This window comes from Equus asinus, chromosome 13, assembly GCF_041296235.1.
Source record: "Equus asinus isolate D_3611 breed Donkey chromosome 13, EquAss-T2T_v2, whole genome shotgun sequence".
NCBI lineage: Eukaryota > Metazoa > Chordata > Mammalia > Perissodactyla > Equidae > Equus > Equus asinus.
The window spans coordinates 32,503,634-32,528,608 of record NC_091802.1 but is presented as its reverse complement, the minus strand read 5'-3'; the positions used below and the strand labels follow the sequence as shown (position 1 = coordinate 32,528,608).

At 39.5% G+C, this 24,975-nt stretch overlaps 3 protein-coding genes across 19 annotated transcripts in view; 2 read left to right on the top strand and 1 right to left on the bottom strand.

Annotated features, from left to right (window-relative positions):
* TOM1L1 (target of myb1 like 1 membrane trafficking protein) overlaps nt 1-17,729 on the top strand; it is a 61,831-nt gene extending 44,102 nt beyond the window's left edge. For 2 of the 5 annotated variants that reach the window (XM_044746112.2, XM_070482980.1), the window contains exons 9-16: nt 1,311-1,371; nt 1,743-1,860; nt 3,186-3,282; nt 9,747-9,798; nt 11,791-11,896; nt 12,588-12,669; nt 16,547-16,611; nt 17,205-17,342. In XM_044746112.2, the coding sequence (XP_044602047.1) occupies nt 1,311-1,371; nt 1,743-1,860; nt 3,186-3,282; nt 9,747-9,798; nt 11,791-11,896; nt 12,588-12,669; nt 16,547-16,610 (580 nt within the window). In that variant the 3' untranslated portion in view covers nt 16,611; nt 17,205-17,342. Of the gene's footprint in view, nt 1-1,310; nt 1,372-1,742; nt 1,861-3,185; nt 3,283-9,714; nt 9,799-11,790; nt 11,897-12,587; nt 12,670-16,546; nt 16,612-17,204 lie in introns of all 5 variants that reach the window. The other 3 variants (XR_006512931.2, XR_011493785.1, XM_070482981.1) reach the window with 3 other exon arrangements.
* A 308-nt stretch (nt 17,730-18,037) lies between these two features.
* COX11 (cytochrome c oxidase copper chaperone COX11) lies at nt 18,038-24,370 on the bottom strand. The gene is made up of 4 exons (XM_014835449.3): nt 23,912-24,370; nt 20,689-20,844; nt 19,241-19,366; nt 18,038-18,862 (listed from the first exon to the last, which is right to left on the bottom strand). The coding sequence occupies exons 1-4, from the start codon at nt 24,335-24,337 to the stop codon at nt 18,680-18,682; spliced, it is 891 nt and encodes a 296-aa protein (XP_014690935.2). The 5' UTR covers nt 24,338-24,370; the 3' UTR covers nt 18,038-18,679.
* Nucleotides 24,302-24,975, top strand: part of STXBP4 (syntaxin binding protein 4) — a 160,050-nt gene continuing 159,376 nt past the window's right edge. For 12 of the 13 annotated variants that reach the window (XM_070482975.1, XM_044746110.2, XM_070482973.1 and 9 more), the window contains exon 1: nt 24,302-24,438. The gene's annotated coding sequence lies outside the window, so the exon portion shown is untranslated. The remainder of the gene's footprint in view (nt 24,439-24,975) is intronic. The other variant, XM_070482974.1, reaches the window with a different exon arrangement.

Here is a 24,975-nt window from a genome sequence, read left to right as displayed (position 1 = left end):
GCCATAAGTACACGGAAGAAAAAACATGTGTTTTAGAAATGGAAAGTCCTGGGGCCGGCCCGGTGGCACAGTGGTTAAGTTCGCACCTTCTGCTTCGGCAGCCCGGGGTTCGCCGGTTCGGATCCCAGGTGTGGACCTACGCACCACTTGTCAAGCCATGCTGTGGCAGGCATTCCACGTATAAAGTAGAGGAAGATGACCACGCATGTCAGCTCAGGGCCAGTCTTCCTCAGCAAAAAGAGGAGAATTGGGCAGCAGATGTTAGCTCAGGGCTAATCTTCCTCAAAAAAAACCAAAAAACAAACAAAAACATTAAAAAAAAAAAAAGAAATGGAAAATGATTAAACTTAAGCACATGTTCCAATTCAGTGTAAGATTTTAGACTTGTTTAGGTTCATGGAGTCAATGTGTCATACTAGTAATACTGTATGTTTCTAAAGCAGCTTTTAGTTGGCAAAGCATTTCCATATTCGTCCACGTGCATTATCTATCTATGTCTTGCCCCTGAGAATAACTTTTTGAGGAAATGGTTCAAATGTTGTTGTTCTCTTTTAGCAGATGGAGAACTGAGGATCAGGAAGTCATACCCATGGTCATGTAGCTACTAGATAATAATGCTGACAGTTGAATCTTGGACTTCTGTCTCAAGTTCACTATCCTTTTAAACCTATTATTTACTTAAAAGTTCCTCCTTTACTCCCAGTGTAGAGCAAGGTAAAAGTAAATCAAAGTTGTAAAAGGTCAAGATTTTTAGTAGGTATCAAGTGTCTTATAACAATGAACATAAACAATGAAAAATGCTTTCAGTGTATTAGAGTTTTTGTGGAAAATTATAATGGCAAAATTAGAAACAAGTATTTGAGAGAAGAATAGTTAAATGTGTGATACATTCATGAGATAAAATATGCAGCCACTAAAAATTATATTTCTGAATAACTATAAGAATGCTTACAACATAGTTGAATTAGGATATAGAATTATGGAAAGTATAATTTCAACTAAGTTTAAAATGGATTAATTTACAGGAAAAAATACTGGAAGGAAAGTCATTGTAATGTTAATAGGGGCCATTTCTAGGTGATGGAATTCTTTTCATATTTTTGATCCTTGTCCTTTTTCACACATTTTTCACTAAAGGCGTTATTACCTCTATAAACTAGAAAAAAGTTATTGAAGTACTTTATTGGGAATTGAGTGGGGATGAAGCTGATTGTCTTTGTTCCTAAATATTTGCATATTAATTGTTAAATATTCTAGCATTTTCGTATCTGTTTTTCTTTTAAATACTTGCATTTTGTTAATTCAAACAGGTTTACTCGAAACCAACAAAGGATTTTGGAGCAAAATAAGAACCAGACAGAAGATGCCAATGTAAGTGAATAGAAATGTTATAAAACAATTGAACTTTTAACGAATTGTAGGTAAGAAATAATGCTTACTTCAAATAGGTCTTTCATTCATTAATGATGGAGAGGTTTTGGCGGTGTAGAGTATTTGCCTTAATAACGATGTTATTAAGTTATTAATAAGAGGTCATAAGAAGATCCTCTAATTGAGCAGGAACCTATGTAGACAGTGAGATGTGATTAGTACTAGTGTTGTCCATTGAATGGAGAATTCTCCCTCAAAATGCATCCAAATAGAATCTTCCCTTCTCCACAGGCAAGTGTTTGGAGAGAAAGCTGTGAAAAATGACCTGACACATTTTTCCTAAGTTGTGTTTTTGTTTGCTTTGCTTTCAGATTACCAGTGAACCTTCTGCCCCGTCCTGTGATCTCCTTGACCTGAGTCCCAGCCCCCCGAAGCCGAGGGCCACTCTGAGAGAACTCAACTCCGTGAATGCTCAGCTCTCAGACCTAAGTAAATAAGCACGTGGGCCTTTTCAGACCAGCAGAAGAGCTTGATGTGAAACAGTTCTCCTTGGTTTCATGACTAAATGCAACCTGAGAAGGACTGAAGTCTGTCTGAATATCAGAGAACTGTATCAGGGGATGTAATTGCTTCTTGGCAAACGGTTGGGTTATTTGCAGTACAGGAATGGATGTGTCTGGGGAAGAGGTCCTTGAAACTCATCCCACTGGTTAGAATCTCATGGGATTTACCTGGCCTGCTTTATCGAGGTTGTTCCTCTCCATGGCCAATACTTAAATCTACTCTGAACCCACGCACTATTATCTATGGGTTTCTCTGCTATGCTATAGCGTCAGGTAAGGGCATATTTGATGCAGATGGAGAAATTCAGGAATTATGAGGCCTGGTCCACATGGTGGGGAGATGTAAAAGGGAAAACACAGACTTTTGAGTCAAAGAATGCCAAGCTGAAATCCCGGTTCTGTCACATCTTAGCCACCAGACCATTGAGACTTTCCTACCTTAAACAGTGAGAACGGTAGTTGCTCTAATGAGTTGCTGTGAAGATAAATGAATAATGTTTATAAAATGCATTGTAGGCTTAGAGTTACCTGTGTTACCTGTCTTATTTGTTATCTCCTACTATCCTTATTCCCAAAAAGTTTGGGTAAATTACAAAATTAAGGATGATGAAAAATGCTGAAACCCAGAAGTTTTTGCCAAACTAAAATCAGTTTGTTCTTCTCTTCTGTTAGCAGGTTTTTCCAGAGTCAAAATATTCAGTATCACTGAATTTGTGGTTTCCTTATAACTTCCCCTATTTCTAAAATGTTGGCTGCTTGCTTATTTAGACCGGTGGAACGTGTGGAGTCTGTTACATGGAAGAGTTATTCTTGAGTTTTTATCAGGCATTTTTAGAGCGGAGGAAATGATTATTCCCTTTGGGGCGTCTCACCTAGGATTGTAGGAAGTTAAGAGCTTGGGGAGGTGAAGGTGGAGCTCTGTACATACCATAGCTTTAAAACTTGTGTGCTTGGCAGAAGCGTACAGGTAAAATCTCTTCCATTCTGAATCAGCTTGGGAGTTTAGAAAACCCAATAAAATAACATTTGTTACCTTTTCAATAACCTCTTTTTGTGGCAGGGGATTTCTCTCTTTCTAATGGTAAAAATGATACTTTTTAATTTCTGGTTGAGGAAATCCCATGATTTTGTGGTGACAGAAACCTCTCTCTTTAATTTGTTTTTTTGTTTGTTTTTTTACTGTGGAAAATCCCACAGAACTGACTGACAAAATGTTTTGAAGCCACACAGCAAATCTATTTTGTATTCTAGATTTCACTTCTCCAAGTCCTGCTGTAACGAACAACGTGAAACCTAGTCTTTGTCCACAGATGGATTTGCTAGCCTTGGAAAATACAGAAACATCCCTGTAAGTATGTCAGTAATGCTCCGGAACTGATACCATCTCATGGTGATTCCTCATATTTAAGAAAACATGACATAATAGAAAAAGTAGAGGCTTAGGAGTCAAACAGACCTGAGTCAGAATCTCAGTGCTACTTCCTACTATCTGTGTGACCTTGGATGAGCAACTTAACCAGTGGAAGCTTTCATTTTTCTTCTAAGAATATTTCTTAGGATTCTTATGAAGATTCAGTGAGATGTTATATGTCAAACTCCAGTATAGCTCTTGGTACATAATAAGCCTTCAATCAGTTGTCTTTGTTTCTGTTATTTTTTAGTGATAATAGAAGGTAGGGGGACTACAATGACAAAGGTAGGGGAAGAGAAATGAGGTTTAAAATTGTTAAGAGTAACAGCCACACCGATTACACAGCACTTGCTGTGTGCCAGGCACTTTGCTAAGCTGTTTTTGTTTATTTCATTTAATCTTTGCAAACGTTCTTGGGTCAGTTCTGTTGTTATTCCTATTTTAGAGGAGAAAAGGCTGAGACTTAGGGAATGGAACTTGCTCCAGTTCATTTAGCTATCAAAGAGCGGGTCTGATGAACTGAGAGTTCACCAGAAAAGAATACAAACGACCCTTAAACATATGCAATGATGCTCAACCTTACTTATAGTTACATATAAATATATATGTAATAAGTATAATATAAATTCAACTACAATGAGAGTATTTTTTAACCTCACAGACTGGCAAAAGTCCAAATGTTTGATAACGTGCTTTGTTGCCTGTGGAAAGACAGATGCTATCACAAAATTATACAGTTCTTATAAGGGGCAAGTGGCAATATCTATTAAAATTATAAATGTGTTTACCTTGGAACCTGCGATCTCATTTCTGGGAATTCTCACCTCTGCAAGATGAGTTGTTTACAAGATTATTCTTTACCACATTTGGGCAAGAGCTAATAATTGGAAACAATTCAAGTACCCATCAGTTGGGGACTGGTTAAATAAACATCTATGCAGTGTATTACTATATAGCTAGGGAAAAAAAAGTAGGCTCTTTATATGAGGAACAACCACTAATGTATTTATTATTAAGTGAAACAAAAAGGTGCAAAGTAGTGTGTGTATACTATATTGCATTTGTGTAAGAAAGTGAGAAATAAGAATATGTATTATTTGCCTCTATTTGCATGAAGAATGCAAGAAGGAGGCAGAAGAAGCTAAAAAGCATGATTCCCTAAGGTCAGGGAGGGGCAGGATAGGGTGGATAGAGCTAAAAATACACAGAAGTTGGATTTGCCTTATACCAAAGTCTATATTGTTTTTTTTCTTTTAAATGTGTACATTTTAGCTAATAGGCAATGCATTTCCATGATTCAAATATCAAAACAATATAAAAAGTTGTACAGAGACTATTACTTTTCTTTGTTTTTTTTGGTTGGGTGGTGAGGAAGATTTGCCCTGAGCTAACATCTGTTGCCAATCTGCCTCTTTTTCTGCTTGAGGACGTTTAGCCCTGAGCTAACAGCTGTGCCAGTCTGTTTTGTATGCGGGTCACTGCACCAGCATGGCTGACGAGTGGTGTAGGTCCACACCTGGGATCCAAACCCGTGAACCCCGGGCCACCGAAGCAGAGCACGCACACAGAATTTAACCACTAGGCCACAGGGCAGCCCCCAACAATTACTTTTCTTTATTAAAAAAAGAGTAGGGGCAGAGGGGTAGAAAGGAGAATGAGAAAGCACAATCAAACTGGGGAGAAAAGCAGAAAAAAAAAAAAAAAGCGTAAGGGAAGAAGAGGAGTAAGGAAAGATTCATGTGCCAGGACACAATAGAGTCAATGGCTATCTCATGAACCACTAAGTTGGGCAAGAGCCTTAGGTTGGCTTCCTCTGGTGTGATGCAAGTAAGTGCTGAAATGTAGGCAGATCTCCAGTGAAGTTGCTTAGGAAGTAATGTAGTCTAAAGTAGCTGATGCTGTTTTCCTTTATCCTGCAAATCTTATTGGCTAATATGAGAAAGAAGAGGATATAGAGGAAATCCCATTATAAAAATTGTGTCTGTAAAACTCATAAAAAGATGAATCCTAGCTAGTAGCTGCTTATTTTAATCTGTACTCTTGTGGATGTCATTCTTTGGTAGGCATAAAAACCATTTGGGTGACTTAAAAGGTAAAGTTGCTGGGCCTCAGAAATTCTGATTCAGTAGCAGGAATCTTTGATTTTAAAAGGCATCCCAGTGGAATCATAAAGCAGTAGTTTGCCAGTCATACATTAGACATCCTATAATGGTCATCCACTCAAGATCCAGATATCAAAATAATTATAATAGTGCTTGGAATTCACTGGAATGAAAGATACTCTTTAATATTAATAATATTTTGTTTTCTATACTATCTTTCTAAGCCTTTTGTGTCTATTTTTTTCTAATTTTCAAAAAAGCTTAATTAGAGGGTCCCTGAGTTAGGATGGTGGTTTGAATTACGATTTTTCAACTTTACGATGTGCAGAAGCTGTACACGTTCAGTAGAAACCACATTTTGAGTTTTGATCTTTTCCTGGGCTAGCAGTCTGCAATATGATACTCTCTTGTGATGCTGGGCAGTGGCAGCGAGCTGCAACTCCCAGTCAGCTATGCGATCATGAGGGTAAACAACCGATATATTTACAACCATTCTGTACCCTTACCACCATTTTGTTTTTCACTTTCAGTACAGCATTCAATAAATTACATGAGATATTCAACACTTTATTATAAAACAGACTTCGTGTTAGATGATTTTGTCCAACTGTAGGCTAATGCAAGTGTTCTGAGCATGTTTAAGGAAGGCTAGATTAATCTATGATGTCTGGTAGGTTTTTGGCTTAAGTTATTTTCAACATATGATGAGTTTATCAGGCATAACCCCATTGTAAGTCAAGGAAGATCTGTACATGACTGAAACTGTGATTAGACCAATTTTTTACAGTGTCAGAAATTGAAGGACTAAAGCTGCCTAGGACATGTATCTACGTTAAATTATATGCTGAAGATTACGTATGAGAGGCAAAATCAGTCACAATAATGCCTTATGGTCTTGAGATTTTTCCACCCCTCTGTGTTTGCAGTTTAATTTGTTTACCATCACAGAACAAATGAGTGATGGAATTATTCATAAGAGAAAGGATCCTTGAAAAACAATGATAATGGTGGGATAAAGTCATAGGTCATATATATTTATAACCCACTTATTATCAGGCAGCACACTAAGAAGAATAAGAAATGTTTACTAATTACTTACCAGTGCTCCCAATAGACCTATGAGGTGGCCTCCCATGTCGTTCTCATTGTAAAAATAATAAACCAAGGCTGAGGAAGATTAACTTGCTAAAATTTGCCCAACTAATGCAGAAACAGGATTCAAATTCAAGTGGATCTGATTTCAGTACCCGCTCTCTTTTTTCTTTCTGTAATTTAATTTTATTTTTAAAATTTCCATATATTAAAATTGACCCTTTTTCCCGTTTGATGTACAGTTCTATGAATTCTAACATATCCTGGGCCACCAAAGCAGAGCGTGCGAACTTAACCACTCGACCACGGGGCCAGCCCCCATCTTTACTTTTAACTTAACTATCTTGATATATTTGAAGTGCGTTTCTTGTAGATGGCATATAGTTGGGTCATGCAGTTTTATACATTCTCATAATTTCTGTCCTTAATTGCTATTTTAGGCCATTTACATTTAATTTAATTATAGGTTTGGATTTAGGGCTACCATTGTGTAATGTGTTTTCTGTTTGTTCCCTTTCTTTTTCTTCTGTTTCCTCTTTCCTGCAGTCTTTGGGATTATTGGAATGTTTTCAGTATTCCATTTTATCTCCTGTGATTTTGACTATAACTTTGTGTGTATAGTTTTTATATGGGGAGGGGGGCTGGTTGCTCTAGGGATTGAAATATATGTATTTACCTTTTTAGTTTACTTAGAACCAACATTTTACCTCTTGAAGTGAAATGTAGAAAACTTAGACCTAGATCCTCCTTTATATTGTAGTTATGGCAGATATTACATCTGTATACATTGGGGAGAAAACCACCACCAATGTTATCATTTTTGCTTGCAACCCTCAAATATATTTTAAAGAAGTTGAGAGGAATAATCTATTATATTTACCCAATATTCGCTATTTCTGTTGCTCATATATTCTTCCGGTATAATTTCCCTTCTCTCCGAAGTATTTCCTTTAGCAATTCTCCTGGAACCAGTTTTTGGCAGTGAAAATCTGTTCGTTTTACTTCATGTGAGAATGTCTTTATTTCTTTTCTTTTTTTTTGAGGAAGATTAGCCCTGACCTAACTGCTGGCAGTCCTCCTCTTTTTGCCAAGGAGGACTGGCCCTGAGCTCACATCCGTTCCCATCTGCCTCTACTTTATATGTGGGACGCCTACCACAGCCATGTCCGCACCCTGGATCCAAACTGGCGAACCCAGGGCCACAGGAGCAGAATGTGCGCACTTAACCACTGCACCACCAGCCAGCCCCCTCTTTATTTCATTTTTGTTCCTGGAGGATATTTTCAGTGGATATAGAATTCTGGGTTGACAGTTCTTTTCAGCAGTTTCTAAATGTTGCTCCACTCTCCTCTGGCCCAAATGGTTTCTAATGAGAAAACTACATTCATTCAAATTGTTGTTCCCCTAGAGATAATGTGTTCTTTTCTCTGGCTGTGCCTTCAGGAAATTTTCTTTTCTAATTTTGAATGGTTTGATTATGATATGTCTGGGTATGGATTTCTTTTGGTTTATTCTGTTTGGGGTTTGCTGAGTTTATTAGTTTCCCGTGGCTACCATAAAAAAAAAAATTACCACAAACTAGGCAGTTTAAAACCACGGGAATTTATTTTCTCATATTTCTGGAGTCTAGGAGTCTGAGCTTCAGCAGGGCGACATTCCCTCTGGGGCTTTTCGGGGAGAAGCCATTTTTCCTCTTCCAGATGCTGGCGACTTTTTGTACTCCTTGGCTTCCTTTGCTTTGGCCACATCACTCCACTCTGTGCTTCCACCTTCACATTACCTTCTCCTTTGTGTGTCTCAAATCTCTTTCTGATTTTCTCATTTGAGGTCACTTGTCATTGGATTTAAGGCCCACTTGAATAATACAGGATATCATCATCTCAAGATCTTTAACTTAATTACATCTGCAAAGACCCTTTTTTTCCAATAAGGTAACATTCATAGGTTCCAAGAATTAGGACAAGGACATAACTTTTTGGGGAGCCATTCAACCTACTACACTGAACTTCTTGAATCTATGTGTTTATGTCTTTCACCAAATTTGTGAAGTTTTCAGCCTTTATTTTTTCAAATATCTTTTCAGCCCTACACACTTTCTGCTGTCCTTTTGGAACTCGTTGTTGTTATTGAGGTCATAATAGTTTATAACATTGTGAAAGTTCAGTTGTATGTTGTTATTTGTCAGTCACCATATACATGTGCCCCTTTGCCTGGGGTTTTGGGTGTGAGAGAACAGAGAGGGGAGGGAAAAAAGAGGTGAGAGATTTCCACACGCTTTCTGAGCATTAGAATTTCCCTTTCCTGCTCCTCGAGTAAGAACAAGGGAGCATCTCTTGGAGCTCTGTCTGTCCTCACTGCCCTCTTTCGCATTTTAGGTTGCATTGCATTCAGGTTAGGGAATACCACAGGGGCGAAAAATGGTAAGTTCACCAGTGATTCAGCGATCTGGTCTTTTTTCCCAGTTAGCCTGTAACTATTTACATTTCAGTTCTCAAATATTTGCCCCATACATTCTGTCCAGGTTTTATTATTGCATTCAGTACGAGAGACAGGGTGAAGTGTGTTTACTCCATCTTACCCAGAACTGTCCCACTTCTTTCTTTCTTTCTTTTTTTGAGGTAGATTAGCCCTAAGCTAACATCTGCCACCAATCCTCCTCTTTTTGCTGAGGAAGACTGGCCCTGAGCTAACATCTGTGCCCGTCTTCCTCTACTTTATATGTGGGATGCCTACCACAGCATGGCGTGCCAAGCGGTGCCATGTCCGCACCCAGGATCAGAACTGGGGAACCCCGGGCCATTGAAGTGGAATGTGTGAACTTAACTGCTGCACCACTGGGCCGGCCCCCCGCCATTTCTTTCTTAAGCTCCACTTTGCATTGCCTCTCATCCTTCAGGGATTGATAGCGTGGTGGCTGGTCTGAGGGAAAGATCGAAGGCTCTGTTTTCGCTTGTGTACCATGCACCCTCCAGGGTCTCAGGGCTACCACTGCCCAGGGACAGTGCTTTTTCTTTACTCTTTTTGGTATTTGGGCATCGTGACCTGGGGGGCACTGAAACCAGATGGCAATTGTTATAGAAATTTAATGCTTTTGAGCAGTCTAAAGGTACATTTTAAGTTTTGTTTTTAGACTAAGAAAGCCATCTTACTTTCTGCATTTGTGTTCTCACTGTAGGGTAATCATGCTGTGTTATCACACTATCCTAGGTTTGCTCAAAGGACCAGCCAAAACCTCTCCTCAAGTCATGCATATGAGAATGTGAGTAATGAACCCTTCCCTGACAGCGCTCCTAGTCGGCAGATTCTCCTGGCCAGAACGACCTCCTGCTTGTTAGTTCTCCTGTTCTGCTCAATATTTCTTTGTCTGTCTAATGTATCGATACTGGCTTTGTTAGGACTTTCCCTTGTCTTCTTTTAACCTTTCGACGTTGACAAGTTGAGTCTCACTTCTCTTAGAAAGATGGTTAAGGATCAAAATTCCTTTAGAGTTGTTTATATTTGCTGTCTCCAGTTTCTTTCTTCTCCTCCTCTTTGACAGACTCCAGACAGGCTCTCATCCCAACCACTTTACTGGCATAGCTCTTGTCAAAGTCACCAGTGACTGCCATGTTGCTAAATCTAGTCCTGCCATGCTCAGTCCTCATCTTACCTGATTTATCAGCAGCAAGTGACAAAGTCAGTCACTTCCTCCTTTTTGCACATGTGGCTTTCAGATACCACTCATTTTTCTTCTCTTGCCTCACTTCCATTTCTTCACCCATCTCCTTTGCTGGTCCCTCCTCCTCTCCTGGCTTTTCAATGTTGGACCTCAGGGTTCAGGCTTCAGACTTCTCTGTCCATGTTCATTCCTCTGTGGTCTTTTGGTCTCGTCTCTTGAAATACTATTCAAATTCTGACAACTTACAAGTTGGTGTCTCTAGCCTATACCCCTCCCTGGAAAGCAGAACTCACATGTCTACTTCCCACTTAACATCTCTTGATTTCTTTGCAGCCCCGGCTCCCAACCTGCTCTTCCTACGGTCTTCCCCACCTCCGTAAATGACCACTCCACTATTTCAATTGCTCAGACGAAAAACCTTAGAAAATAGTGCTTGAATTTTACCTTTTTACCTTCAAAATATATCTTATTATCCAGCCACTTCTCACCATCTCCACTTCTATATCCCAGTCCCAGCCACCATCAGATGGACATTGCAGGGGCCTCCTAGGAGTTGCCCTTCGTCAGCCTTCACCTCTCTCTTCGCCCCCCGCCCCCACCTCACAATCTGTTCTCAAAACAGAAACCAGTGCAATCGTTTTTAAAAAGTAAAGTCATATTATGTTACTCGTCTGCTCTAAACCCATCTACGATTTTCTTCCTCACTCCATTTTACGTAGTAAAAGCATTAAATGCTGATCTTCTCCCTCCCCTTACTTCTCCAACCTCACCTCTTGCCTCCCTCCCTTGGCTCACTCGGCTCCAGCCACACTGGCCTCTCCTGCTTCAGAGCATCTGATCTTGTGTCCCCTCCGATAATCACCAGGCCCACCTCAGTCGGGGCTCTGCTCATTGTCCCCAGTGGTGAGCCTTCCCTGACCGCTACAAGCAGAGCAGTATCCCACCCCGCCTCCTCTGCCTCCCCTGCCTCCTCTGCCTCCCCTGCCTCCCTTCTCCGTTACCTTGCTTTTTTCTTAGAGCACTTGCCATCTGACATCCGTTTACATTTGTGGATTGTCTGCTCCATGAGGGCAGGGATTTGTCCTGTTTTATTTATTGCTTTATTTATAGCACCCGGTAGGTGCCCAGGACGTTTGTGAAATGAATGAGGAAAATTACAAGAAGAAAGAGATTTCTAATTAAGACCTTAATCTTTATCAGTCCTGATTTGATAGCATCACCTTCTGCCTTTCTTTAGTTAAGATTGGTTTTTGTCCTGTTTGAAGCTGAGGTTTTATATTCAATGTGGAACTACAGAATCTGGACTGAGCCACATATTCCTGCTGCTTTTTTTTAAAGCAACACTGTTTTAAAAAAACAATTTACCTTTTATGAGAAATGAAGTGCAATGGGGCTGAAATCAGACAGAAAAGCAATAAATTGTGTAAGCAGTTATTACCTAAAAAACTAAAGTAATAGTTAATAATTACTAATTCTTGTCCAGTTGAGGGTATATGCTTCTTGGAATAGTGCCACTTGGAAGCCTAGGAATCTAAAGAATAAGAAAAGCTTAATGTAGAATGTTTATTTGAACATGTGCTATACCTTCTTAAGTTTCCAGAACATTCAAATTCAGTGTTACTACAGCCGGTTAGTCTACAGACCATTCCAGCAACACCATCAAACCAGACACTGCCGTCCTTGCCCGGCAATCACCCAGGTACTTGAGACCTTATTATTTGCATCAAGTAAGGAAACTTGTGGGAATATATGAGTCTGCCAGACTTATTGGTAATTGAAAATAGATATGTAGAGGAGAAAAATTAGTTCATTTGCTTTTGTGTGGTGTTTTTTTTTGTTTTTGTTTTTGTTTTTTTTTTGGTGAGGAAGATTGGCCCTGAGCTAACATCTGTGCTAATCTTCCTCTACTTTGTATGTGGGATGCCACCACAGCATGGTTTGATGAACGGTGTGTAGGTCTGTGCTGGGGATCTGAAACCATGAACCCTGGGCCCCTGAAGCAGAGTGCACGAACTTAACCACTATGGCACCAGGCCAACCCCACAGAGGAGTTCATTTGCATTTTTAAGTGACATGAAGTAAATTCAGAGCAGTTATGACCATTATGACTGACATTAAGAGACTGTAAAAATGCTTGTGTTGCACTGAAGATTCTATGTTGAATACTACAGTAAATGAAGCTTTTGTTGACGTTTGGAAATTTTTCTTTGCAGATAGATTTGTTGCCCTTGCAAGCAGCATGGGAACACCAGTATATTTGTTTCTGGTTGTCAGTTTGTTAGGATCTTATGTTTGAAGTCTAAATCATAAAGAGAATTGTACATAGCACTTCTCGTCGAAAAGCACAATGTGTGTTTATTGGCTTTTTTTTTTTTTTTTTTTGCCTGTAGTGATGACAAAGAATGATCTCCAGCTACCCCATTACTACGAGGTAATGGAGTTTGATCCCTTAGCTCCTGCTGTCACTGCAGAGTAAGTCATTTACAAAATGATTATTTTTTGTCTAGATTCCCTTTGGTAGCGGAGCTAACAGGGCTGGCTTATACGTTTAACTTTGTTTAGGTCTTGGCAGAAATTGATGGCCTTATTAAAAATGACTTACGAGGTTTTATGGAGGCTATTGCTCTTAATGGTCTTATTGTTCTCAGTCTTGTGACTAAAAAATAAAAATCCTGGGGTTGCACATTAAGAAATAACCGGAACCATCATGTGCATCCGTGGATTCCTCAGAGATGCCTTGGCAGAAAGTGGGGTTCTCTCCAGCTTGAGAAGGGCACTATTCACTGATGCGTGACATAAGTGACACCACATTGATGGGATATTTTAGCTGTTCTTTTGACTACTAATCCCAAAAATACTTACATAAGAACTTATTTTTAGCCTTCACTACATATGACAAGAGTGTGCTCAAAATGGATTAATAAAGCATTAGTGTAAAAATTACTTTTTAACTTGAAATCCTTAAAACACCATTATTTTATGATTCTATATTGGTCAAGTGTATATAAATATTTATGGGATGGTAGGCTTATTAGAGCTTTAATACCCTTTGATTGACTGAAGGTTAGCCCCAAAATTGTTAAAAATGATTAAAGCAAGTTTATGGAAATCATTGTTCAGAAACTGGTAGCCTGCTGGCTGTATCTTGCCTGCAGCTGTGTTTTGTTTGACCTATCGGAATTTAAAATATGCATTTAAAAAGTAATTGCCAACAGTTAAAAACTGAGATATTTCAAAAAATATCTGGACCTCTGGATTCTTTTAGATACCATGGCAATACCAGGCTGGCATTTTTACATGCTAGCAATAGGTTGGGGCTGAATATTAGCTGCCTCCTTAAGGTGAGGCATGCTCTGCAGTCCAGTGGCCTACACCTGGTCCCCTGCGTCCATTCATTTGATCTGCCTGGCATGTGTAGACATTTGAGGTTTTGACCCTTGCTTTAAGCCCTCAATGTAGTGATCCATTTTGAAATAACTTATGAATAAATCTTAATAGACTTAGGAGTTCATTAAATATTTTTTCTTAACTTAGAATTGTGAAATTTCCCTAAGTCATTCTGTTTGATAAAGTTCAGTCATGTGCTGTGTAACGATATTTCAGTCAACGATGGACTGCAAAAATGACAGTGGTCCCCTAACATTAGCACCACATAGCCTAGGTGTGTAGTAGGCTGTGCCATCTAGGTTTGTGTAAGTATACTCTATGATGTTCGCACAACGATGAAATTGCCTAGCAATGCATTTTCAGAATGTATCCTCGTTGTTAAGCAGCACGTGACTGTATTGCTGAGTATATTAATGGTTTAAGGAATTAGAAATTGGTTAAACTAGGTATGCTGTCTGGGAACTGAATTTTTTAAATCAGTTTATGCATCCAAATAGGAAGCAGAAAAGTTTTTTTTTTATTATATTCCAGTTAATTAGGAGGTTGTTGTAAGTGGATATGGCAGTGCAACAGATATTAAGATGAGAGAGGTACTAAGAAGCTGGAGAGGTGAAACTTTGGAATTCTCTACCATTGTGGTTATCACTTTCTAGGGGATAGGGTGTCTCAATTCCTTTGAAAGTTGCATGAAATCCAGGGAACTTCTCTCTAAAGAAAACAAAATCTTGCAGAAAAGTTCTGAGATTTCACATCACTGGTTGTCCACGAACCACAGGTTAAGAATTTCTGCTCTAGTGCGACACGGAGTACAATACTTATGAAGATATATACGTACACACAATTCATTCATTTGACGAATACATTGAACATTGACTATGTGCCAGGGACAATGACTGGTACCTAATCTATCATGTTGAACGAGAGAGATTCTCTCTGTCCTCATAAAGGTTAAATCTAGTGTGGAGGCAGAAATTAAATCAGCAGCCAAACACGTATTTACTCGTATTTGTGGTAATGGTATGGAAGGTTATGGTGACTTGACAGTGTATCCCAGGAAGATCTAGGTTAAATGAGGGTTAGAGGAAGTGACATTCAAGATGAGACCTGTAACTGTTAGTCAACTGCCAAGTTTAGGAATCAGTTTGTAGGCCCAGGGAACAATGTGTACAAAGACCCTGAGGAGAGTTTTGGCACATTCAAGGAAATGGAAAAGCCAAGAGCAAAGAGAGCAACAGGGAACCTATTACCAGATGTGGAAACTGCAATTTGGAAACAGAAAGAAGAAGGTGCACAGCTGTGATGAACACCACTGAGAGGACAAGTAAGATGAGGACTGGAAACTAGGTAACAGATTTTTTGTTGTTAGTGCTATTGAGTTGATTCTGACTCCCAGTGACCCTGTGTGCAAGAGAGCGGAACCCTGCTGGGTCTTTTTATGCCATCCTCTCACCTTCCAGAGCTGTATCAGGCAATGCTCCCCTGCTATTCACAGGGTTTTCATGGCCAATTTTTCAGAAGTAGGTGGTCATGTCCTTCTTCCTAGTCTGTCTAGTCTGGAAGCTCCACCAAAACCTGTCCACCATGGGTGACCCTGCTGGTATTTAAATACCGGTGGCACAGCTTTCAGCATCACAGCAACACACAGCCTCCACAGTATGACAACCAACAGAGAGGTAGTATGGTTCCCCGACCAGGAAATAAACCTGGGCTGTGGCAGTGAGAGCACCTAATTTCAATGACTAGACCACCAGGGTCTAGGTTATTTAATGCATTAAATAACCGGAAATCATTGATTTTAGTACAAGTCATTTTGGTAGATTGATGGGGACAGAAGCCAAATTTCAGTGTGTGAAAAGTAAGAGATGAAGTAGAGACAATAAGTGCAGATGACACTAGAAACTTAACCATGAAGGGATGATGGAAAGTGGCCTGGCAGCTCGAGGATTACTGAGGTGATTACTCTAAGTAGACATGGGATTGAGGACGGTATTGTAAAGTGGGAGATGCTGGAGCCTCTGTAAATGGTGAAAGGGAGGATCCAGTAGAGAGGGAGAGGTCGAAGATTCAGTTTGAGAAGGGGGATACCTAATGAGTGAAGTGTTTGAGAAGCCAGCGGTTGACAGGATCACAGAAGTAGATGATGGTGCACATGAAAATAGACTTGAAGATTCGGTGATGGGAAGATGAGGAAGTCTCCATATCAAGGCATTTAATTAAGAAGAGAGGTTTCTGCCTGAGAGTGAGAGGAGGGGGCTCAGAAATTTGAGGAGAGTAAAGGAGCCTGAAATAGTTTTGTGGAAAATGAGACAAAACTTATTTGAGAAATATATTAAAACTTTTGGACCATGAAGTTGATTATGGCTTCATAGTTTCACAGTGCTGTGGTTTTTATGCGAGTTTTCCTCAGCCATGTTTTAGTATGTAGTGTATATGAACATTGTTTGTTTGTAGGTAGAGAGATTTTCTAGCTAAAGACATATGTAAGACACACATAAAGAACTGAATGATGTCATAGAAAAATTACTACATGCGAAGTACAAAGGTAACAGTTAAGCTAAAGGTGGCTCAGGAGTTTGGACTGTAATAACATAGGTTAAATAAGCTGGCATACTAATATTTTTTAAAAGTGTTTTGAGGCCAGGAAAAGCAGAACAATTTTTGCTTTTTTTTAAAGCAGAAAGCAAACTGTCCAAATTTGAGCCATATTTTCCATTAAATCACAAGTAAAATGAATTGGTTATATAACAATACATATTTATAAGATGCAAGGGACTTGGAGCATTAGGATCTGAGAAAGCTATCATGTAAGCTTTAGGGCAGAGATTTTTGTTTTTATTCACTGACAGAGCCTGAACACCTAAAATGGCACCAGATTTTTAGTTAAGGTTTTGGCAGTTAAAAACAAAAATAGTACTTCAAAACAGATATAAATCTTTTTGCCATGATGACTTGTTTGTTTCAGAGTTATTTATGAAGAAATTGATGGTCATCACCAAAAAGGAGCTGAAAGTCATAGTGATTGTTGAGGTAAAGACTTCAATTTATACCACTTACATTGCACATTCTACATGATTTCAGTGCAATTATCACTTTGAGTATTTAGTATATACATTTTATAAGGGCCATCCAATCCTCTGACACTTTGAGTGAAATAGTATATAAGTTCCACTGAATCACTCAAATTGTAATGAACTATTGTTCACTAATGCAATACATTGTTTGTGACTTTGTTAGCTTAAAATAACCTTAGAATGTAGAAGTTGGTTTATGGTATAGAAATATGAATGCTAACAAAATAGATGATCAATAAAAACTTCTTAGCAATGGATTCAGACATTTGTGCTCCTAATACCTATTAACTGGGACTAGTAGAACCCATTCATGGTTAGTCCACATAGGTCTGGATTCTATTTGCTGTAATAGTCATCTCATTTATTTATGAATGAATGCATGACCACCAGTAACCTATTAACCGTATTTATTCCCCTTAGACCCTTCCCCATGGAAGTAGTACATTCCCACCTTTCCTCTACCAAACTGTGGCTCTCTAGTTACCAAGGAATAGGGGAAGAGAGGGAAAGGATGGATGGACATGGTTGACTATCTTCTTTTTATTCTAGGTGCAAGTGCATGACCAGCTCACCTGCTAGACCCTGTCCACTTTTGAGACCCAGAAGACAAGACCTACCAACACATCAAAACCATGGTGGAACATTTCTCCCCTGCAATAATGAAGTTTAAACAGAAGAGTAACAGCCCCAGAGTAAGATTTATGGTTCCTGACGGCAGCTCAAGCTTTATCTCAAAAGAACTTGGTTGTAACATAAATTCACTTAAAACTTTACAGAAGAAAAGTTCATTGTACTGAGGCCAACCAGGTTACTTGTAGCATCTTATGTTTCACAGACCTTCCTACATTTAGAAATCACCACACAGCCATGATAAGAGGAGATGAAGATTATTTCATTACAAAATAACTCTGAATAGATGTTAAGCATGAAATGTGAGAAACTATTATTCAGGAAGAATACTGAGTGCCTTCATTTAACTAAAGTTGAATGTAAAAGTCAATTTGCACTTCTTTATAAATACTACTCTTGTTTAGAAGTATGAACTCTAAAAGCCGTGATTGTAGTTTAATTATATTTCAGGTACTCAGATGAGGTCACCGGACTACATCGGACTGCCTTTAAATAGGACTCTTTATAATACTAAATTTTTTTTTTCTTTTTACTGCAATTTAATATTTCTATTTGGAACAAAAACTACTGGAAGACATAATAAATTGTGCATTCGTTTATGTCATAAATTACAATGACAAATAAATTACTATTAAAACAACTTAATACATCTTTTTTATAGCATTTGTTCAGAGAATCTTCACAATCCCACACTTACACTTTAACATTCAGGGACTTGGAACTGTCGTAAAAAATGCTAGAAGCCTAGTAGATATACTTATGCATTTTATTTCAATTTCATGATACTGAAATTTCAAAATAATTATAAAGTACTCTGAATGTAAAATAGTCCTAGATCTGAAAGGAAAACTACAGTCAAATTTGAAATCAGAATGTAATCTTTGGGCAAGCTGGTATAGGGTGTAGTGATTCCTCTTGTTTTGAGCTTTTAAAATAGTGACTGTTCACAAAGAAAGTAGTAACCAACTATATTTGAGAAACAATGAAAATGGTCAGAAGTTCTGACCTACAGCCTAAAACAAATAACCCTGGCATTAAAAAAAAAATTCATTATTACAAGTATGAAGTGCTAATAATTTGGAAGGGGACTGGGGAATTAAGATGAACCATCAAGTCCAAGCTTACATATTTAAGAAACAAAGCAGTTTCTTTTAATACTATTTAACAAACTAAGTATGGTTTTGAACAGTCATACATTCTAAATTGGCGTGTGGATTCCTTATGATAAAAAGGTAATCCCGTTCTCTCAATTTTAAGTAGGGTAAATTAGTTGGGAAGAAGAAAAGAACCATCAGCACATAATATTTAAAATAGAAGCATATTTCTCTTCTGAGAAGACTAAATACATGATTTTTCAAAAATCACAAATTTGAAGCAGGACTCAGTTGCTGACTTCAATTATAGCCTGGAACCGGCAACTTGTATCCCTCCTTTGCTTCAAAAAAAGTATAAGAAAGAGTGATGAGATCAACATTCACCATTCTTGGATCTTCAGCAAATTCAGGATCAATGTAGAAAAACACTGGCATATCTACTTCCTCTTGTGGATTAAGCCTTTGTTCTTCAAAACAGAAGCACTAGAAGTTATAGAAAGGTATTTATTAATATTTCTATTATCTATAACAAACTAATATGGCTTTAATAAGCCTATTGTGAAATATAATACTTAAGTTCTGTGATAGAATAATAGCATCTTTTCATCTCAGATTGAGTTTTGCTTTAAGGACTGAGAATCAACAAATTAATTCTTCTAAACTTAAAAGAAGATATCCATATGATTTGGTTCTCAATCTCTACATAGCTGTTTAGAAGCAATTAAAAAAAAAAAAACAATTTGAAGTTTACAAGAAATAAATGTTCAGAAATCAGTACCTCCGAAAACACTGCAGTACCCTTAGTACTAAACAGTTTTATGTACTTTTATAATATTCTATGAAGTCTGCATTTAGTTGTACCTGTATTTTATTGAAATACTGTCCAGCTTCAAACGGGACAACATTGTACGTGGAAATTCCGATTACTGGCTTGTCAGTAGGATTCTTAGCTTTATAAAACGCCAGTGCAGTCTCTCCTGGCACTACCTGTTTTAAGGAAAATATACATCATCAGTACTTTAAATCTCACACAGCTCCTTCTTTCCCTACTGCATCAGTCATATTATTTTTCCTATCCATCAGACCATAATACCTAATCTAATGTTAAGGCTCAGCAAAATAGTGAATACTACCCATGAGCATCTGATTTTCAAATTTTACTTGCATATATCAATGAAGAAGCAATGCTCTATTATACATATTTTGTTACGGATTGTCCTCTTGTACATCTGAAGTCTTCAAGCAACAACCTGCGAATTAAGTTATTTAACATGTGTCCAAGGACAAGCCTAGCCTATCACAGCCCATGCCTAACTTCTTAACACTTATCCCTGAATATCATTATATGATTGACTAAAGATTCTTTTTAAAAGGTTACCAACATTGAACCTAGCTTATAACCAGAGTAAATTGAACTTATAACCAGAGAAAAACTTTGACTGAATAGAATCTTTATTTAACAAAATAGCACCAATACTTTTTTAATAAGAGAATAACAGATAAAATAAATTGCAAGGCTTAAAAAACATCAATTTCCAAAGGATGCACTATTTGTACCAATTCAGCCACTAATACTTTGTATACTACGTTTGGAACTAATGTTCAAAATCATAACCTAGAAAACCCTCGCTCAATCAAGAGATTTAGTCATGTTTACTAATCTGGGGAAGCACTAATATTTATAATGGTTTTACAGTAAGCTTTATGATTCAGCTTTTCGGGCTATTCCTCAGTTTATGAGATAATTTCAGTTAAATCTTCTAGGATTCCAGTTAGTCAAGATTTTAGGAAACCTTTAAGGTGTAGTCTTTCTGAAGTAGAAAATGACTACTTAGTATGATTACTTCAAATTTTATTTTTTAAGGGATCGGGATAGTTTTGGTGTCAATCAGTAAACTACCCTTCATTGTAACCAGTGATTTTCAGCACTTTTCCTGTATCATCTATGCCTGAGGAAAAGACAACTATATAGTATGACAGCTGCTCCTACTCTCAAGATTACTGACCAGAGAACTTCTTAGTGAATTCTTCATACGATTCTAATAAAAACATGACATTTTCCATTGTTCCAAACTGACTTTTACTATTGTACCATGAAACTTAAAAGTTAAAGTATATTCTTTTACATTAGGTGTAGGGCACTGTCAAAAAGTAGTCTGTGGGAATAAAAGAATTACAGTAATGGAGTCAGTATTTTGAAATTAATTGTAGACAAGTGTTTTCTAAATCATAAAACAGTTTAAGTGATGAAAGAAAGGAATTTTTACCTTGAAGAAAGGAATCTTTTAATAACTGCTTTAATCACTTACATATATTTCTGTCTGCTGAGGTCTAAAGTTCCACTGGAGGCTTGCGTGCACATCTGCATTAAACGTGACTTTGATGATGCGATCCTTAACAGGCACCATGTTTTCAATCTGGTCTGATGCATGCCCTGCTACTGCTGATCCTCCAAGTCCAGTAGTCTAGAAAAAGATATTAAAGTATAATACGCTAAATAATACTTTTAGGTGCTGATGATCTATTGAATGGATAAAAACGAAATTTTAAAAACAACTTAACTCTAATAATCCAGTAGGAGTCAAGTTTATATACTATCACTGACCATTTCCCATGAGTATATCAATGGTTTGACCACTTTGGGGGTGTCAAGCGGCTATACTTGTTCAAGTCATATTTTTTCAGTAATTGGTTATCTGGCTTAGTGAAAAATGAGTCATTTGGAAGAGTGTGGACTCTCCATTGATAATACAGCTCAGAATTTCTACCTTAACTTTTTATTAAACATACTTCCCTTTACTGCTATTATTTCATATCAACTATTATTAACAGAAACAAAATTTACCCAGGACCCTGTCATTTCAATAAAACTATTTAAATAATTCCATTTTCCACATTCTTGTATCATCTTTTTCCATATAACGTTTACAGCACAGATTACTTTGTAGCTTCACTTCTGTAGTCTGCTTTTCTCAAGCATCATAAGTATTTTCCCATGTTGGTAAACGTTTTTGTAATTTTTTCTGTATTTTTTGTATAGTACAGCTTTTATAGCTATCACCAATTAATCAGAGAACCTGATCCCTTTGGCCACTGAACCAACTAATCATGAGGCATCAGGATAATCTATGTCTGACACTTCTTGCCTATCTCCATTGCCATTAGTTATTTCCTTATCAGAGATGCTTAAAAAAAATCCTTACTTCCAGGGTCATCATTCTTCTGATGCTTGAGGTTGCCAGAATTCTGGTCTTCGGATAATTAATCTGTTACTATACTAGGAAAAAAATACCAAATTTGAGGCCAGGGGAAGATTCCCAGCAAAATATAGTTATTAATATCTTCTGCTTGTTACACAAGTCAACTAGCTTCACTCAACGGCCATGCAACATTATCGAACTACATTATAACCCTAAGAGATGCATCAGAGGGCAAGCCTTTATTTATCCTTGTCTAATAAGTATATTCTTCTGCCCAAGAGCACAATTATGCCTAAGTTTTAAGATAAAACTCCTTTTCCTGAAGAATTTTACTCACGAGAATAAAGATTCCTTAGTGTATTCTTTCTGACAGTCTTTGAATAGAGATTCTTCAAATTTGTGAGATGATTAATTAAACAATAGAAAAGGGCACTGAAAAGAAAATATGTCCTGGGCTCTAGTCTAGTTCTGCCACTCACTACAAGAACTACATAAATCTTACTTACCTTCCGTGGGCTACAGTTCCCATACTCATAAAACGAGACCATTGTATAAAATCCTTTATATAATCCCTTATATTCGGCTCCAAAGTTCTGTGATTCCAAAAGTGAAAGAGCAGCTTTTTTGGAAATGTCCCTATTTAACATCCAACTGTAATTTAGGTTTAGGTTGCAAGAAACAATTATTTTTACTTTCCTGCCCTGTGCTTGCACATACATGCACAAAATATGGTCATTCACTTAAGTTTGGGTCCAAGTTTCTCAAGCTTGGCACTAACGACATTTGGGGTTGGATAATTGTTGTTTTGCGGTGAGGTGTCTGTCCTGTGCAGCGTTGGATGTTTAGCAGCATCCCTAGCCTCTACCCACTAGACACCCATAGCAGCCTCCTCCCTCACCTCCCAGAAGTTGTGACAACCAAGACAACCAAGAACGTCTTCAGACATTGCTAAATATTCCCTGAAGAATAAAATCCACCACCACCCTCCCCCCCCCGGGGTTTGTGGAGATCTATACTTGCTGTTTTGGATTCAGTTCTCATGATTTAACCAACTGGTAGTTTTGAGATTCATGCTTGGTCCAGGCTGGCCTCTGATGAAAACTAATGCACATTCCCCACTCATCCTCCAGAAATCAAGCTACTGTGCTTTTCCACATAAACGCTCATACTAGGAAACTGAAAAGTCCTTTTGATTTACGCTGTTCCAGTCTTTATGGAAAATAAAGGCAAGTTAATCTCCTTAAGGACTGGGGAAGTAACCCAGGCATTAACAATAGTGGCAGGAAAGAGTAAGTACCCAGTGATTCTCAAACTCTGCTGCACACTGAAATCACCTGAGGAATCTTTAAACTATTACTAACGCCTGACTCCCACTCCAAGACATTCTGATTTAATTGGTTAGGGATGTGAGCTGGGTGTCAGGATTTTTAAAAGCTCTCCAGTTGCTTCCCACGTACAACAAGGTTTGGGAACCACTCTCAGACATAGTGAATGAACCCAATGTGTAGCTCTCGCTTGTGGCATGTTTATTTAAGAAGCTCTACTGGTGACCCTAATGCCCAGCCAAAGCATCAAACTGCCACTTAAGAACTAAGGAGAACACATGTGAAACAGGCGAAGTTGGCCCTTGCTAGTGGTTGAAAAACATCAGTCTGCATCACACTCAGCTAGAGGACTTACTAAAATACAGACTGCAGGGCCCTGCCCCCAGGGTTTCTGATGCAGTAGTTCTGGAGTTGGGCCCAGAAATGCGCACTGAAGTTCCCAGGTGATGCTGAGGTTGCTGGTCCGGGGACCACACTTTGAGAACGACTACACTAGTTTCGGATCTAAAAGGGAGCCCAAGGTAAGCACATTACAAGAATCTATTAGCAGCGGGGGCAGGCCTCAGAGGCCTAATTCGTGCCTCTTTGAATGGATAAAAGGCTTCTCCCAGTTTAAGCACAAGTACCACGCAGACTCCCATTTGCAGGGTTAGCCTTCGCACAGAAACCCTGCGTGGTTCACAGAATGAATGCATCAACATCAAGTACATTGTAAAGGCGGGCACGTGTGCAAGCAGCAGGAGGGTGAGGCGGATTGCTGGATAAGGGGGCACAGGCTGCGGACCTCGGTGGTGAGGCGCGCGTGGCACAGAGATCAGGGAATTTCACCCCGCAGTGCGGCTGGCGCGTGCACGATCACCAGAGGGGCCTGGGTTCTACTTGAAGCTTTGTCACTAACTTCCTTGGTGACCTTGGGCAAGTCACTTTGCTGAGCCTGCCTCCTCTGCTACGTGATCTCGGACACTCCTTCCAACACGACCCCGCCCCGCGGGCAGCGCCGGCCCTACCTGGCAATAGAGCCGATAGAGGGGCACGGCGGCGTAGGACGCGCCCAGCATGCCGACAGCGGCCGCGGCCACGTACGTGAGGACGGTCTTGTTCCGCCGCCGCCAGTCCTCCTCCTGCGCGCGCGTGTACGGGTTCGTGCTCTTCGGCCGCCGCGGCGGCTGCACGGTCAGTTCTCCGGCCAGACTCGGGCGCTTCCATGTCCCAAGCCGCCTCAGCCCCGTCTCAGCACCTCCTGTCCCACTCCTGCCCGGCCTGAGACACGGCTCTACCCTCTCCGCTACCCGAGTCGGGGACCCAGGGTGGCTCCAGCGCCAGCCACAGAAAACGACGGGCCTCAAGCCCGGACGCCAAAGCCCTCCCATACCGGCCGGCAAGAACGCCCGCCCGTCAGAACGAGAGGTCCGATCTCGCGAGGCCTCCTGCATCTCGCGATATCTGAGTTGAGCCCGCCGCTGCCTTGGCTACCAGGCTCCTCAGGTGGCCGCGTTTGTAGTCGGGCTACGGAGGCCGGGTTGTCAGATTACGGGTAAGTTCGCGTTTTCCTTTATGACCGTTCCTCCCGCTTTGCTTTCTTCCAGTACTCTCTAACTTAGGAAAACACCTTACGCTTCTCCGCGTGCAAGCCCATCATCTCTTGGGTTTGTGTCCCTGATCTTCCTAAACTCCACCAGCCTTTGTGTCGACCTAGCGGTCCCCAGCGGCCGCTGTCCCGCGGTCCTGTGACCCGGGGTCCCCTGGCCGCCGGCCTGCTCCTCACTGCCCGGGACCCGGGCTCGAGGATCACCTCTCCCAGGCAGCCTTCCTGTGTTAACCACAGCGCCTTGGACCACTCACACATCTACAGTTTCCCAGCCCCTGGGAATCGGCTTCCACTGCTCTGATGCCCCTTAACTACTCGCCCAGTGAAGATAACCGCTTCTGTAGCGGCAGAGGCGTTGTCAAACTGAAGTTTGTTTAGGGGAGAGTGACCAGAATATGAGGATCATTTAAGGAAGGATTGAAGGAAATAGGGATGTGCATCTTGGAAAAGAAACACGTGAGGGATGTAATAGCTTTCTTCAGT

Excerpts from the sequence above, each read along its gene's own strand:
- COX11 (XM_014835449.3), bottom strand. The coding sequence starts at position 24,337 with ATGCAGGAGGCCTCGCGAGATCGGACCTCTCGTTCTGACGGGCGGGCG. Across the intron at positions 19,367-20,688 it reads CTCAGCAGACAGAAATATAT|GTAGTGCCAGGAGAGACTGC; the intron begins GTAAGTGATTAA and ends TCCTTAAAACAG. Across the intron at positions 18,863-19,240 it reads AGTATTTCAATAAAATACAG|TGCTTCTGTTTTGAAGAACA; the intron begins GTACAACTAAAT and ends TATAACTTCTAG.